General features: G+C 45.2%; 1 protein-coding gene across 12 annotated transcripts in view; it reads right to left on the bottom strand.

Moving 5' to 3' along the window:
* Nucleotides 1-17,412, bottom strand: part of NCAM1 (neural cell adhesion molecule 1) — a 230,002-nt gene extending 212,590 nt beyond the window's left edge. For 3 of the 12 annotated variants that reach the window (XM_083588380.1, XM_083588381.1, XM_083588382.1), the window contains exon 1: nucleotides 17,006-17,403. In XM_083588380.1, coding sequence (XP_083444506.1) covers nucleotides 17,006-17,093 — 88 coding nt within the window. In that variant the 5' untranslated portion in view covers nucleotides 17,094-17,403. Of the gene's footprint in view, nucleotides 1-17,005 lie in introns of all 12 variants that reach the window. The other 9 variants (XM_083588379.1, XM_083588385.1, XM_083588387.1 and 6 more) reach the window with 7 other exon arrangements.
* Between the last annotated feature and the right edge of the window lie 392 nt (nucleotides 17,413-17,804).

The raw sequence follows: 17,804 nt of genomic DNA, 5'->3' as shown, positions 1-17,804 counted from the left end.
TCACAGCTGGGCCTAACTATGTGAAGAAATAATTTGATCAATCCTCTCCATGATATACTCCGCATTTATTGCAATGGGGCACTCATTATTTTAATCACTGGATGGAGAGTGGCAAGTTACCACTGAAGCAAAACAAAAAACTGGACAGAGCCAAGGGAAAGTATGTGCCTTCATCACTCTCCCAAGGAAGATCCACCTCTTTCTTAAATAATTACTGTTCTAAGACTACAGCCTGAGGTGGTAACAGAACACAAGCCTACTAGTAACTATACAAAGCTTCATCCAAGCTTAATCATCATAGCATCATGGGAAAGAAGTGTGGGATATGTTGTTTCCTTTTGAAGAGGAGTAGCTACCACTATCTTCTGGCACAAGATCTATTAGCAGTTGCTGGAAACCAAAGGGAGAGTGATCTTGTGCTCAGGTCCTGCTTGCAGGTTTCCCACTGGCATCTGGTTGGCCACTGTGATAACAGGATACTAGACTAGATGGGCCATTTGCCTGATCCAGTAGGCTCTTCTCATTGTTAGCAGGGTTGTGCACTAACACACACCCCTGATCTGCCATGGGGCCCTGACTCCTGGATTTACCCTGCTCCGCCATGGAAGCCAGTCACACTGCCCCAGATCTATCCCCAAAACCATTAGGAGGTTGGCCTATGGTTTTTAAACTCCATGTTAACATAAAGTTTAAACAGGGTTTTTAAAGTTTGAGGGGTACGCCAGCAAAGTGCAGGATCTAGAAAATCTGATCCTACATGATGCTGATTGCTGCTCCTTTGTGAGCCGTTTCCCTGCACGCAAGAGAGGCAAGCAATTCTCAAAGGAGCATTGATTGCACTGTGCAGGATCAGATCCTCCCATTTAACAGCTGCTAAGCAGGAGGATCCAATTCCCCATATCCCAAAGGACTGATGCCTCCGTTCAACAGTACTGATCCTGTAGAGTGTCAGGCAGGAAAGAGAACTGTGGCATGGGGCCTACCTTCTCCTGGGAAGATGCAGCCACCGGTCAGGTAGGTCTCAACCTTTTCAGTTTTCCCACCCTTCCTGCCTAATGCCCTACTCTGTGCCAATCCAGTTTAACTTGCTGTGATCTGTGGCTGCATATGTACCTGACTCATCCAAGACCGGAGGCCCTTCAAATATGCCCAATTTGGCTTGGGTATTGGCCAATTCTGATGCACAGCCCTAATCGTTAGCACTGTTATGCAAGACAGTAAACAGATAAAGGCTGAAGCAGTAATTAATTAACAAATTTAACTGCAGGGTAGACATAGCTCTATGAGCTACCTCTTAGATTGCACCAGCAGTGAAGTAAAAAACTTTCACACAATATCTAAAAGAAGGAAGCTGATGAATTAAATGGTTTCTAGTTTGCAGTTTCCTGTTAATATGAACAATCTGAATGCAGAATACACTTGTACCTGTAAAGTTTTTAGTTCCCTAAGGCAGGTTTAAGAAACACACAAGAATAGCAACCCCTAGAAAAGGCCATCATGAATAGCTTAACTCACTTAAAATAGAAGAGAGAGGGTTTTTGTTTTTTTTTACTGGGGGGCGGGGAGTCAGGCAGAATATGGCATAGTGTCATCATGGATATAATCCCCATCCACTCTGCCATGTTGTCATGCCCTTTCTTTCTTTCTTTCTTTTACTCAATAAATGCACAGTCACCTTTCAGGCTGGAACTGTGAAAGACTTGCAGAATGGTTTGTTATATTTTGGTTTATTTCTTTGTTTCAGGGTTAACTGGTGTTCCTAATATAAAATTTGTTTAATGAACTTGCTATTTTATATTGTTTTCATTGTATTTGTTGAACTTTTACTGCATATATTTTAATATGTTGTTCATTGTTTGGGGTTCACATGAAAGGGCCATACATGTGTTACAGGCCACCCCAATCTCTGGAAAGCAGTAGCAAGATTCCAGGAGTCTTGGCACTTAACCAAGGTTTGTGTTCCTTTGGAATGAGGCACGGCAGAGACTAGTGTCTTTATGAAACATGGTTCAATCACACATACTGTACACTTGAGTTTTATGGAGAGAGTTCACAGCTTTGCATTTCAAGGGGGGCTTGTCCTTCCCAGCAGCGCAGCATTGGATTCAGAGGCATCCTAAGCACCATCCCCATGTCTCTCTGGAACAGCCTCCACCAGCCAGCCAGCATGGCCGCTGCCCTTGAGTCTCTGCATAGAATTCTGCCCACTTCCTCCTTCTCCTTCCTAGCAGCACTTGCTGAAAACCATTTCTCTACTTCTGCTTCCAGCTTCCCCCACTGCACCCAGGTCACCCTGGCAACCTCTGTTTCTCAAGCCCAAATCAGTTCACAATCCCAAGAGCAAAAGCTTCCACCCCTTGCAGTAGCCCACCGGGGTAATCACAGAACTCCTGGGGTCATCACAGAGTTCCAGTAGCTTACACAGCTACACAAGATTCCTGGTTCGCAGCAACTTCAGAGGTTTAGCTACTGGGATTTTGACTTTTGCACAGTTCTCACTTCCAGTACATCAAATAATCACTCTGTGGCTCAAAACCAAAGGCTCAGTGTTTCTGGAGCTCTCCTATTCCATCTTGGTCTTCCCTCTGGTTGTGAACCTCCAAACCAACCCCCCAGCTCCAAATCAGCTTCTGCAGCCATTCCAGGACACAATTTCAGGATTCCAGCTGCTTCCTCTCTGGCACACGGGGAATATCCTCTACTTCTCTTCCTTGTACTACCCATCAGCAAATCTGTGTCATCCACTACCCCATACTCCAAACCAAAATCTTGCCACCAGGCTTTATCTTGGGGCACTTTCTGAAAAATCCCCTGGACCACACCCTCACACCAGTAGCCGAAAATCATCCTCTTTGCTTGCTCCCAGCACCTCTGGAGTGGTTCATGAAGCTAAACAAAAGCATGCAACCTCCACAGTGATTTTTGTTCCCCCAAACCTATGGAACTCTGGGTGATCCTGGCTGTTGGGTCCACTTAAGAACTGGCACCCCAGGAATAAGATCAGTGACATTTTAACGTCACCAAATTCAACAGGCACACAAGCCTTGTGCTTTCCCTTCTGCTCCACCCATTTTTCTGGTACCTCTGCAGGCACCAATTCAGAAAGCTCAGTACATTCAGGAGGCACACAAGGAACTGCTGCCTTTTCCTACGGCACTGATTCAGTAGGCCACAGGTGCTCCCCTCCTACACTCACATGAACCTCTAACTCCACCTTTTCTCCTTTTTCCATAGCGGGGCTACCATTTCCATCCTTCTCCAAGTTTCTATCTTCCCTGGTATTTCCAACTCTTGCAATAACACCCCTGGGGGTGCTGGAACAATCCAGGGGGCAGTAGTAGCCTCAGGTGAAGTTTGGGGGCATTGAATAACAATAAGCGGGTGGTGGAAACATAAAGAAGAAAATTGGGGGGGGGGACACATTCGTACACATTTCATCTGTTGTGTAATGTTGCTTACCACCAGGTCGGCCACTGCTGCAGGATGGTGACAACCCCTCTCCTGCATCTGGTGGTTGTGCTGGAGGTGAGGGATTTTTCCAGGCTTGGGTGAACCCTTTTCAGCTTCACCAAAGCTTGGGAAGTGGATCACAGCTTGCCTGCCAATTTCACCAAGGGCAGGCAGGCTGCGCCAGCTCCATCTCTTCACTTAAAGAAGGTAGATTTCCAGGGGGCACTGAGTTGTTGTTTTTTCTGAAAAGGGGGAAGTAGGCCAAATAAGTTTGGAAACCTTGGTTCTAACCCAGGGGTCCCTAAACTAAGGCCCGCGGGCCGCATAAAGCCCGAGGAACTCGTTTATCCGGCCCGCAAAAACCCCCGCTGCCCGCTCTTATCGGCACTGCGCTGTGCGACTGCCCACTTCCAGGTCGGAGGAGCACCAGAAATAGCTTGTGTGCATGCACAAGCGTTATTTGCGAATGCGCAAGCATGATTTCCCTTGCACATCCAGGTCGGAGGAGCCCCATGCACATGCACACAAGCTATTTCTGGTGCTCCTCCAACCTAGAAGTGCACCAGAAATAGCATGTGGGCACACGTGTAGGCATGCGCTCCCCCGCCCTCCGGCACACCACACAATCAGCGCTGGAGACACCAGCCCGAGGCGCGGTTAAGTTTGCTGACCCCTCTTCTAACCCTTCACTGAATGTATAGATTATGGGGAGTCTGCCCCCCACCACAAATTCATAATGCATGTTTGCTGCACTTTCACTCACTTCTTATTAATTTCACTGACATGTGCCCGTGTGGGTGGGAATATGAGAAGGGCTAGCAACAAGGGCTGGCCTGGCTTGATGTATCCCTGCCTTTTCCTTTTTGGTCTCAGCACTCAAACAACCAGTAGCAAAACTCACTCAAGAAAAACAAGCAGTTTTTTTCAGTTGCTGGTTAAGAGGGGGAAATGGAATTCAGCAGACAGGAATGGCACTGAAGACCACCAAGGTAAAGCTGTGTCATTCTCAATAGTATTCTGTGTGAGTCCAACCTTCTCAAGCCACTATTATCTTAATAACTCTCCACAGATATCACCTCCTATTTCACAGAATAAATCCAGCACCATGGAGAAAGATGCAAGAAAGACCATCAACAAGTCTTTTAAATTTATCTATAGATGTAGCAGTAGATCTCCAAAATTCCTCATGGGAAACCTGATCCCTTCTCTGTCTCTATAATATATTCAGGAATAAAAAGTATGACAAATCCAACACGGAGTGAGAGTTAGGTTTATATGTGAGTAGCTTATCAGTCATGTGCTAGCTGCAATGCTAGTAGGTAAGTTAAAAGGGAATACTTTCATAGCTAATCCTTTAGTACAGTAATCTGCATTTTTTTTCTTTTAATCAACTCTAGCCCAGAGGCATTGCACAGGTGGCATTTAAAATTAAAAACCCAAAAGCAGAGGCTTCTCTTGTTGAGGAGACCTTTCCCTTCTGCAAGTGGAATCAGGGGTTTAAAGGTACATTAAGGGTGTAGGAAAGTATACAGCAGGTTTCTCTAACCCTCCAAATGTTTTAGATGACAACTTCCATCATTCCAACCATTGGCCCTGCTAACTGGGGCTGATGGGATTCCTAATCCAAAACTTCTAGAGGGAACCAGGTTGGGAAAGGCTAGTCTACAGCTTAATCTGTGTCATGGTGCACCCATTATAATTCTTCCAGTACTGTTGCAAAATGTAAATACATGTAAATACATCATGGAACAGCAGAGCATGCTGACAAAAATATGTGGTGTATGGGAAGCAGGTATGATCCTGCCAACTCTTGGCTCTTGGCTCTATCTTTTCAATTTTCTACTACTTCCTAAGTTATTTGGGGGAGTGGGGGAGAGACAACTGCTGTCTGACTGCAACCATAACACAAGAATCATTAGCTTTGACCCCAACCTTAATCTCTCCATTCTAATCTTTGAATTGCTACACTCACAGTCTGAGCCATAAAACCAAGAGCATTATTTCAGTCTGAAATATCATCCTCTGATTTCTTATATATTCTTTATTTGGGTGCACAATCTGGTCGCTGTACTGTAAACTGAAAAACAAATACTTATAGATCAGCTTTCCCCAAAGGGATGCCCTCCAGATGTTTTGAACTACAACTTCTACCAGCTAACATAGTTGATGTTATAGTCCAGAACACCTGGAATACACCAAGTTGAGGAAGGCAGTAACAGATAGATATTCCCGCACTTAGCAGTGGTTCTGTAAGACAGTTATAAATACAGTGTATTAAAAGCGTTTGAAAACCTGCCATTTGGCATTCAGGGTAACATCAAAAGGCAAAGCTACTAATGAGCAGCTGCAAGAGAGAAGCAGTGTTTCAACACTACAAACAGGAAAGGGCATAATAGCAGCACCACCAACCCCAACTCATTTACATCACTTTGCATCAGCAATAGCTTTAAGGTTTGGCACTGTGCTTTTCCAAACAAAGGGACCACAAACAGTGCAAATCTGACCTTCAAAATTTACTGCTATGAATTTAATGCCTAACAAAGGATATTGTTACCAGCCACCCCAATCTCTGCCAAGTGGTGCAAGAGATTCCAGGGGTCTTGGCACCAGGGTTTGTTTTCTTTGGAATGAGGCATGGCAGAGTCAGCAGTGTCTTTAAGAAATATGGTTTATTTACACATATTTACACTTGAGTGTTGATGGAGGGAATGCAGAACATTACACCCCAAGGCTGTCTCTTGTTGCTCTCATCATAGCTTCAGCAAGCTTGGGTCAAGAGCAGAAATCAATCTTTGTGTAAAACCTATCCCAGCCAGCCCCGCATGAAGTTCTGGCCCCTCCCTTCTTCCCCCAAAGCCTTACAAAACACAACTCCCCCTTCCTGTTACATCAACACCCACCATAACCCTGGCAACTTCTCCCTCTGTGCCTGGCAGAGACTCCTGCCTGGTTGATGGTTTCCATCGAGGGGCTAATGACTGGCCATCAGCACCATTGTTTCTTCAACAACCCACCCACAATGAGCCATCACCAGGTTGGCCTCATGAGGAAATTAACTGGTGTTATTTTCATCCCTTGGGTGTAAGGGGTATTAGGGGAGGGGTGGTACCTCTTGTAGGGGACATGTGCCTCTTCTGGGGTAATTTATCCAACTTTGGTCACCGCCCTGCACTCAGCTCTCACCTGTGGTTCCTAGAAGCTGTCAGCATGTGACAGCAGCCACACCCTGGGAAATGGCTTTGACTGGCTAGCTAAACCAGGAGAGGGTAGCCGATGGGTCTCAAATCCTCAGTGAGTTAGGGACATGCCCTGCATGCAAAAACGAGCTCTGGCAAATTGAGCGGACAAAACTAACAGTAGGTCCAACAGTCAAGAAGGCAGTTTCTGCATGTGCTGTAGACAGAAGTGAGGGGTAGAAGGGGCTCATCAACCTGGGAAGATAGCCTATCTAGGAGAAGGAAAAGTCTGATCCTAAACCTCCACTGCATTGCGGGATTTCTTCAGGAGAAGAAAAGGCTAAGTAAACCCTACAGAAATCGAAAGTGGAATCCCTCGGACGGTTGAATGGCTCCTTGTATGCCTCCTTCCGGTAACTCCTGATGCTAACTGTATTGCCCGGTTTTCCTTTGGGCCACATCAGCAAGGCTGAGAGAGGAGTCTTGTCTGCGGAGTGTAGGACCTCCATACACACTGTCCAGGCTTGCACCCCAGAGAAGTCACTTCGGTGCTGCTAATGCAGCTTTTGACTTCACCCCTAGAGATGTGTTGTTGTTGTTGTTGTTGTTTAGGCGTTTAGTCGTTTAGTCGTGTCCGACTCTTCGTGACCCCATGGACCAGAGCACGCCAGGCACTCCTGTCTTCCACTGCCTCCCGCAGTTTGGTCAGACTCATGTTTGTAGCTTCAAGAACACTGTCCAACCAACTCGTCCTCTGTCGTCCCCTTCTCCTTATGTCCTCAATCTTTCCCAGCATCAGGGTCTTTGGGGTCCTAGAGATGTACTCCATTGTTTTTCAATACAGACAGATGCCAACATTCCCAGCCCTTGCTCAATTCAGGATTTTATTAGTTTGCTCAGATTCTAACCCCTTACTGACTCTATGGGTTTGGGAGGTCTTGCCCCACCCACCCACCTATACCATCATGCCTATCTGGGCAAGGATTTCTCTCTTTCCAAGATGTCAGGCGCGATCCAATGGAAACTTCTAGACAACAAACCTCACTCCCAAAAATGAAAATGCTGCTCCCCACACTGAAAAAAAGTCTCAAGGGAGATTGAAGAGATGCCTGGGAGATGTGGTTACTTTCTAAACCACATCCAGGATGATCCAAATACATTCAATATTTTGTGTTACTTCTTTTCCACCACACACATACAAAGCACTAATCTTCAAAGCATAATTATTTTACTTTTCCCTCAGTTTCCATCTTTTCCTGACACCAATAAAGAGAAAATGACATGTTTAACAGAAGAACACCTTGCAAGTGGCCTAATCAAAATTACTAATCTGTGTTCACTTGTGTCCACCATGTTCAAATCAATACACTGTGAAAATGCACCTCTCTCAACTAAACTGGTCTTCATATATTATTTTTATTAATAAGCAATGATCAAAATACATTTCAAATGCCTAGGCATGAATCTCAATTTGGAGGGAGGTAGCTCCAGTCTTATTGTCTGCTTTGTAAAAGTGCAAACATCAAACTGCAGGAGGCCAAGACAAGTCATGATAATACTGTAACAATAAATGTATACAGAAAAGTATAGATATAAAAAGTGCTTTATATTCATTACCTCATTTATTCTGACAGACCCTTGATTTCCCAGTTGGAAATCAAGAAAGAGAATATACATTTTAGCTGAGGCCACTCAGGAAATCCATATCTACTATAGAATATGAACCAAACCTAAATTCTATAATCTACTCATTTAAACATAATCCATCAGGGGTGATTCACACATGTAAAAAAGATTCTGTACACAGATCATCCTTCTGACCCTAGCAGTTCATGCCTACCAAAGCCACATCTGAGGCTGCTTCCATTGTTCTTGATCAACAATGATCACTTTTCCTTGGAGGGGAAGGAATGATTCCAGATACCCACTTTATTCTCTCCTCCAATAAACAATAAACGCTGCCAAAAAAAAATGCCAGTATCATTGCACTCAGAAGAGACCCCTCATTGTGGCAAACTTTGACAACTCCTGGTATTGCATGCAAAGCTATATGGCCCCATTAATTCTCCCAGGTAATAATAGATGGTATGTGTAGTATACATACCAAAATCTGCTTTCCCAAAAATGTGCTGTTCAAGATTGGGAAAGTATTTTGAATTCTTAGGAGCCAGTACTGAATTTTTAGGCAAGAATGTTAAAAAAAAAAGTGTTGAGGTGAACAGACTCCTGGGGTTCCTTGGGCTCTGACTTCATGTATGTGTACATCCCAGTCATCCTGTAACATCTGCCCCAAAGGAGCACAAGGTAGACCAGAAATTTGCTGCTCACATTTGAACTCCCTATAAAAATGTTATAATACTTCAAAAACTGCACACACACTAATAAAACCAGGGGGCAGGAAACCTGCATATACCTCAAACTCCTTCAGGGATCAATAAAATGAGGGGTGGTGTTCTTTTTACATCAAGAAACATAAAGTGTGCTTTTTGTCTCATTTGGCTGCTGTTTGTTGTTCCCTCCAGACTTGATGGTAGCAGGTGCATTTTCTCCTCCTCCCCCCACATCAATTGTTTCTGGTCTCGTGCCACCCGACCCATTGTAGTCTATATCTTCTTTTAAGAGCAAAGTGCCAATTTTTATTTTCTCCTTATAGCAAAATACATGATACAGTATCTGTAAAATATATATATCTGGAGCTCAGCCAGGAAAACATCAAGGCACTTTGCAACCTGGAACACAGCCATAATCCTTGCAAGAATTAAAATATTGAAATTCATTAAATTAAAATTAACTGTCCCTTTAAAAAAATCAACTGGTCAAGACCAAGATCCTCAGGTCTGCATGTCGATATGTGGAAGGATTATATATAGAAAACTCTCTATTATTTAAGAAATCGTATAGTACTCAGCATGAGCACACAAGAAGAGGAGCCATCTGCTGTATCTATAAATGAAGGCCTGCATTATAAAAGGAATATTGTTTTAATCTGAAAAGTAAATTAGGGTGTCGCTATCCCTGGACACAGAAAATGTAAACAAAAGGGAAGGTGATTTTGAAAGATGTGTTGGGGTGGGCAGAAAATAAGCCTTTATTCCCACCCCACCGGGTGATCACAGCTGAGAGTTTATTGAAGGCTTCTTCACTACACCCCTGCAGCTATCTCCTTTTTCTGCTTTCATTTAAGCTACTGTAAATAGGAGACAGTTTTGTTTTTAATTGGTATAATATGGTTGATGGAACCCTCTAGCCACCATTTTGTCTGTCTTTTGTTTGCAGCCATGTTTCCCCCAAGAGGAAAGGCTTAGTACATTAAAACAGTTCTGTTGTTCTATGAAAGGAAAATGTTGCTCGTGACACCAAAATATGGATTTCGCTTTTTCCTATTTGTAATTGGCTTCTCCATTTTATGTTTGTTGAAACGATTCCTGCATTCAGCTCATGCAGCTCCTCAAGAACCCTGGACCATTATTGTAATCTTTTGTAACACTACTGCATAAAACAGCCTTTAAAACAAAGAAGTGACAAATGAACATTTGGGTGCTCACTTCTGGGGGAAATAAATTGCCTCCCCCATTTCAGGGATGGAGAGCCTCAAGCCTATGGGCCAAATGCAGTCTCCAAGTTTCCATGTGGCCCTCAAGACTGGCCCCTCAGTAGCCGTTCTTCATGCCATTTTAAAGTCTTTCTGCCTATATAGAAAATGTCCTTGAACTCTGCTAATGCTTCTTGCTTGCCTGGGTGGAGTGGTAAATAATCTAGCCTACCACACAAAGGTAAAATTCATATTTGTTGCTCTGTGCACTTTTGCCTCTGGACCAGCCCACCATTAGCAATTTGCCCCCAGAAACTTGTCTAGAAGGGAATGCAGCCCTCAAGCTGAAAATGGTTCCCCAGCCCTACCCTATTTCCTTGTCGCCTGAAGTACAATTCATACCATGTATCCAAAAACAAGGCCGGTATTTGGTGATAGCGTGTGTTGTGGTAGGACAATGAAGTCACTTTCAATAGTAGATGGTATGTTAGTATGTGTATGTCAGCTGGGGAAATCTATGAGATGAAATGCATAAACAGTTGATTAACTGAAGGCTGAGCAGAAAGGGCAAGGACAGAGCAAGAATAGGTGAAAACCACACATTTGACATGGAAGGCTAGTTTAGCGGTTTTCATAAAGACAATTGCTAACCACAGTTATGTAAGAGGCAACAACACCCTATCGCGGATTGTTGAGAGAAATCTTAAGAACAAGGAGCAGTTAAAAGGAGGTTGTATCCATCATTCCTACACAACAGGTGTTGTGTGGTTGGAATGTATGTTCTAGGACAAGACACATCCCCTTAGAATGTGCCAACTGACAGAAATAAAGTTGGTTGGGATGTGATTTTACTTGGAAAACTTGGAAAAAATCCCTAACATTAGCACCAGAGTTTTAAATGTTCTCTCCAGCACAGATGAGGACCAAACAGTAACTATGCTAATGGTGGCAGATGACAATCTACTGGATGAGTTAATTTCTCCAAGATCAATGGCCAATGTACCATGAATGCTGCTCTTGCTTTTTGATGTTTTAATCTAGATTCAAATTTTGTATATTGTATTGTTTTTTCTTTGTAAGCCATTTTGAAACACATGTGAAAAGCTGTGTATTGTATACATTTTAAAAAACAAATATATTTGAAGCTACAGTGGATGTAGAATAACTAATTTTATATGAGGTGTTACGGGTTTCCCATCAGATTTCTGTGAGAATACCAAGTGGTGTGCGGTAGTTGGAGCATTCTTTGGCACTGCCCTTCTTTGGGATTGGGATGTAGACTGATCTTATCCAATCCTCTGGCCACTGCTGAGTTTTCCAAACTTGCTGGCATATTGAGTGTAGCACCTTAACAGCATCAGATCCTGAGGCTGAGGCTCCAATACTTTGACCACCTCATGAGAAGAGAAGACTCCCTGAAAAAGACCCTGATGTTGGGAAAGATTGAGGGCAGAAGGAGAAGGGGACAACAGAAGATGAGATGGTGTTCTTGAAGCTTCGAACATGAGTTTGACCAAGCTGCGGGAGGCAGTGGAAGACAGGCGTGCCTGGCATGCTCTGGGCCATGGGGTCACAAAGAGTCAGACACGACTAAACAACAAACCAAGTGGTGTGGTTTGCCAAGACTCATCTGAATTCCGCAGCACCACCTCTAGTCAGGAAGAGGGGGCAAGCAAGGTTGTGTGTCAAAAATAACAAGAGGCTGCAGTCTGAATTGAGAGAGACACAGAGAGCTGAGATTTGGTTCTGTATGCATCTTAGGGTGCTGGGCTTCTCCCAGAAAGCTGGTATGCCAGCAGCTGACTTTGTCCTGTGGAGTCTTTAACCTGTGCCACCACCCATATGTTTGTAAATAAAGGGAAATATTACACAAAATACCAATAAGCTTTCATTTGCCTCATTCCAAAGGAAACCAAACCAGATCCTTATTACTCTGCTCAGAGAAGTGGCATAGACTTCTTTCTTTTCATTGGTGATCACTCGTAGCTGAGTAAGATTGTCTTCTATGAACACGGTCTTAACAGTGGGTCCGTAAGTGACTGTAGAGGCCAATTCTGGATCAATTCTATTAGAAATAGTGGTATAGACAGTTAACAGTGAGAAGAGAAGATGGAGCTAAATAGGTAGGAAGAATATGTATGTAAATAATCTTTTGCAATAGATCAGGGAGGGGCAAACTGTGTCACTGGACTACAACTCCCAACATTCCTGATCACTGGGCATGTTGGCTGGGGCTGATGAGAATGGAACATGTGGAGGACAAAAGGGTTTCTCGAGATTCTATGATCTGTAACAAAGACTGTAACTTCTACATCTTTCTTCCACTTAAATACAAAATATAGAGGTACAATTTCACACAATTAGTTTATTTATTGTTAATTAAATCATTAAATTTAATTAACTTATTTATTGTTAATCAAACAATAAATGAAAGCGTTCAAAGTCCCACTTTCAACCACAGTGGTGCTATGCAATGCATGCTAGTTATTAAATGGTTTTGAGCATGCATTAAGAATGTGGCAGTTTGGAATTTTCATGGAAAGCTCCTGGTATTGCCTACATGAGTCCACTACATAGAGGTGAGGACCGGAACTGTATGAGGTGTGTTGTGTTGTAGCAAAGATGAGGGGAGGAGGAGTTATCCAGTTGAGGTTTCAGTTGCATACGTGTACAGTAATGGTAATTTGTTTGAGTTACGTTTGCAATTTTTGTTATGGCAATGGTGAAATATCAAGTGTATGAGTGATCACTGGGCTTTGACGTGTCAGTATCTTGAGAAGATGCATGGAATCCCAACAGTGGTTGTTTGCAGACTATGTGACCAGTGGCAGACTTTGAGCTTTCACAAGAAAATTGTGCAAAGCCAAAATCCCACCCCCCATCTTCCATTGCCTGTCATTTTTGCAGTACCCCCTGCAGCGTCCTCTCTTGGCTTGGTGCCCAATGTGTGAGAACCAGTTGCACTTCCCTAAATCCACCTCTGATGTGACAGCAACTGTTATTTGCACTGACCGGATGTGGTATCTCAGCAATATTGGGCAAGGTAGCAGTAAACCTCAGCAAAGAGCTGTTGCAGGTTGGACAAGAAGCAATGGATTCAACTTGCAAGCAGTAGTGTTTATTGTTTACAGTATTCCTTTTGTAAAACGTTTTGGATTTTTGTTTTCATTTTACAATCAAGCAGTATATTAATTTAATAAATAAATAAATAGTAGATTGTCCACACAAACTATAGACTCACCTTTCCTGGAGCTTCACACGTTCACTACATACTTATGGGTGAAGTGGGTATTTTTAACCCACTTAAATGCATACAAAACTAGAGGTGGTAGCTTATGCCAGACCTATTCACGCAGAGCATAAAAAGTATATAATTTGGTGTACATGGCATAGGATTCTAACACAGGATGAGCTATCGCAACAATGGGTACAAACCTGGGAGGCCTCTTACTGAAATCTGGTGAGGCAATACTATCTTTTTAGAGCGGGGTGAGCAACCTTTTCAGTCCGAGGGCCACATTCCCTTCTAGACAACCTTCCAAGGGCCATAAATCAGTGGTGGGTGGGGTTAGAGACAAAATGGGGTGGAGCAACAAATGCAATTTTTTACCTTTGTACAGCAAGCAAGTTTCTACACACACACACACACACATTGCCTCCATCCAGGCAAGCAATAAACATTATCGGAGTTCAAGGACACATTCCAGCCAGGCAAAAGCATTCATGGAGGGTGTGAATAAAGGCCAGTGAAAGGTGTGGCCTGGGGAAAGGCCCAAGGGCCAAACAGAGAAGCTGGAGGGCAACATCTGGCCCCTGACATTCCCTATCCCGGGGCAGAGTTTCAATAGCACAGAGCACCATTATCAGAGGAGGGAATCATACCAAAGTCTCCAACCTTAAGCCCAACAAGGCGGTGCTTACCATGACAGTGGCTGCAGTACTACAGTACTTGATAACAGACTTAGGAACTCCCATTTTCCATGAGGAAGGCTGACCTTTTGCCTTGATGGGACAAGGGCTTTTGTAATGATGGAGAGCAGTGGCAGAAGGTGCTTCTAGGCATCGGATGCTTACTTGGAATCGGTGCTCTTCATGCACGCAAGATTTTTTTCGCACCAACCAAATAACGTCACTGTAAGCAAAATGCCAGCCTGCATTCCCACCCATTGAATATTTACTGGGGGAGAAGCGGATCTGAAAAGTTAAAAATATCCTGTTGCCAACAGCTCCTCCCCAACGACCCCCGTTCCACAGCATCAAGCCCAGAATGCGAGGGTGGCATTTGTGAGGGATCCGGCTGGCCCCATGACAATAACACAAGCTCTACTAGCAGCCATGAAAGTGGGAAGCTTCTTCAGGTGAGGCTGCGTTTCCACGGGGGTGGCACGGCTGAGGTATTTTTAACATTTGTCGCAGTTCTGTGGGGATTTCCGACAACAACAAGCGAGAGACGCCTGGCACCAGGCAAGCGCGGTGCCAGGTGGGGCTGTGGGATTCTAGTCTGCCTCCTCTTCGGCTGTATCTCCATGTGGGGTCTTTGGAGGGAAAAAACTGTACTGAGAGGAGGAGTAAGCCTTTGAGAAACAACTATCACTGTGTGAAGCCCAGAAATGTGGCATTCTTGGTACGTGTGGAAGAGCTTTTCAGTGTAATAAAATAATTGGTGAGGAGGTGGAGTAAGAATCTGCCTTATAATACGCCTAACAGTCGGAAGCTGTGAAGCGTCGAGGATTTTTATTTTATTTTTTTGCGGGGAGGAGAGGAGAAGAAGAGACATTTGGCGACACTGGCGGGCTGCCCCTCTGAGGTAATGATGCCCGTTAGAAACTGGAGGGGAGGGGGCGCTCCCGAGGGGCGGGGTTGCTCCGAACGTTGGGCTATCCAAAAAAAAGAGAGACCCTAACGGCATTTCCCGCTCGGCCTCTGCTAGGTTCTGATTGGCCGAGGCCTCAATCAACAACCCCCCCCCTCACGCGCACACACCTCAGCCCGGGCAGGGTGGCTCGCGCTCGCCCGTCGCTTCCATCGCAAGCAGAAAGCAGAAGCAGCAGCAGCAGCGCGCGCGCGCTCTCCATCTATTGCAATGCGCGCGCACCGACACACACACGGCGCGTACAAGCCGCTGGGGATGGAAAGCGGGGGGGGGACGCGTTTGCACTTTCGGGAGCTTCCTCCCCCCACTCCGTACCCAGATTTGATTTGATTTTTTTTTAAAATTAAAAAAGCAATTTCCCCATTTGCGCCGCCATAAATTCACACGCAGCCCCACCTGGCCCCTTTGCAACGACGACGTCGCCTCCCTGATCCGTTTGTTTATCTACTTATTTATTTATTTATTTATTTGGCGAGCGATCCTGTCTCTCCCCCCCCCTTTCTCTCCTCCCCCCACCCCGCCACTCCCGGCCCAAAGCAGGGATTTTATTTGCAAAAATGCAAAGCGTCGATTTCCCTCCACCACCACCACCACCACCACTCCCGGCTGCAAATAATAATGATAAGAAGAAATTGCCTGTGGGGAATTTGCAGCAGCCTTTCGCTGGTGCGCTGAAGAAATAAACAGCCCCAATCGCTGCCTCGCTCCCCCCCCCCACGCGCTTCAGCTGCTCACACGGCGGCACCATTAACACATCGCACGCAGCATCCTCAACCCCCCCCCTTCTCTCCTCCCTCCATTGTCTGCAATTGGCAATAGACACAAGCCTGAGGATCACACAAGGGGGGGGGGGAGAGACAGGAGGGCTGATCTCGCCACTATTTGCATCTCCTCCCAATCCCCCCCCAAAAAAATAGAGTCATCAAACGTACCCGAGCCCTCCCTCCCCCCCCCCGCATGCCCTTGGTTCACGCCCTCTCCATCCAAACCCCCCCCCCCGGTTTCTATTCTGCTTTTCTACTTTCTGCTGTCAAACCGCTCGGTCCCTGGATCTTCCCTTCTCTTGCCAAACCCCCCCCAACCCTCCTCCTCGCCCGCCCCCGGTTCCAGCCAATCCCTCAATTCTGTATGCTCTTTTGAATGAGAACAATGTTGCTCGAGAAGCAAAGACACCATGCACTCAGCCCTGGGGGGGGGGGGGTGCGAGCAAGGACTCCGAACAAATTCCAAAAAACGAGACGCTCTCTCTCGCCCCCCCCCAGCTCCACAGGGTTCCTAAACTCCCTCTCCCCCCCCCCCGCCGCCGCCGCAACCCCCGGACCAATTCCACTCCCGGATTTTCTTTCCTTCGTGCCCCCCCCTCTAGATCTCAAATTTGCAAACCGTTAACAGAATAGAGCAGGGTCTGACAATCCTCCGAAGCAGAAGGTGGTCCCTGCCATTTTTATTTTATTTTATTTTTTAAAGACAAATAAAAATTGAGAGGACATCCCCCCCCCCGGTTTATTCTGAAGATGCTCGAGTTGGATCTTGGGGTGGGGAATAGGAGGGGGGGCTCATGTTTAGCATTCCGGATTGTTGGAGCAGCACCTCCCATACAAACCAAATGTCTCCTAGCACCATCAAGAGTCACCAAAAAATGTTTCCTTCAAAAAAAAATGTAGGCATGCAACAAGGATGGAGGATTTGGGAGGGGGGGAGCAAAAGCAACGGTCACAAAAAAATAAGAAAAACCTCACGCGTACAAATTCCACGCGACAAACATTTGGAGGAAGAAGCCAGCCGAGAAGGCAAATTGCAAAGCCCCCCGGTCTGCCATCCGAGCAAACAAACCGGATTCCATCCCTTGCTGCAAACTGAAGCCGGGGACGCGGGGTGGGGAGTGTAAGACACCAGCATCCAATCCAGGGGAAATTACATGCAAATAATCATCACTTTAAGGTTTGCTTTTCTAAAAAATGCCAAAAGGTGTACCTGCAGTCCCGATGAATAGCAAAGTCCAGATGAGATCCTTGCTTTGAAGCATTGTCATCTGCCGAATGGAGACGAAGTTTTCTTGCATATATATTTTCCTCTTTCAAATAGGAACCTGGGCCGGTTAAGACGAGAGATTCAGGTGCAAAGCGAAGAAGGGTGGGGGGAGACGTGGGAAAAAAATCCCCCCGGAACGGTGTAATATTTTAATATATATATATCTATTATTTTTGTCCAGCTGCTATCTAGCTGCTTTCATGAGCTGATCAGAGAATGAGTGACAGTCCCAGCCTCAGCACACAGGCACAACAAGAGATCCCTGCGCCGTCCTGGATTTGCTTTGGTGGGATTGTTGGAAAGGGAGGAGGGGCGTGGCACCTCACCGTGTTCTTCCACCCAGACTGGCCACCGAAATAGTACAGTGCAATAAGCATCAAGGAGTACTGGAGAGGAGAAGCAGATGCAACCGCCTAGAAAAGATGGACTGGGTCTTCGGGGATCTGGATTCCTTTCCAAGAAGGACTAGTGGCATTTTTGCCTCTTCTTTTCTCTCTCTAAAATTCTCATTTGCAGAAGAACGTGACGGCAATTCAGACGTGTGGTTTTATAGTGCTTAGGGCAACACTGGTATTATTTCTTTAAATAATAGGGGGAGACTTTCAGTGAGTTCTTCTTGCAAAAACTCAGGATGCTTTTTCTTCTGATCTGACAGATTAGTCTCCAATATCTCCTGGAGGCTAGCCATGAAATCGATCCTTTATATTTGTTTAAACTTATTACAACCATGAAGCCAAAGCAG

This window comes from Podarcis filfolensis (genome assembly GCF_964270895.1).
Source record: "Podarcis filfolensis genome assembly, chromosome: 15".
NCBI classification, from domain to species: Eukaryota; Metazoa; Chordata; class Lepidosauria; order Squamata; family Lacertidae; genus Podarcis; species Podarcis filfolensis.
Note: the sequence above shows the minus strand (reverse complement) of the source record. Positions and strands in the feature narration are given on the sequence as shown.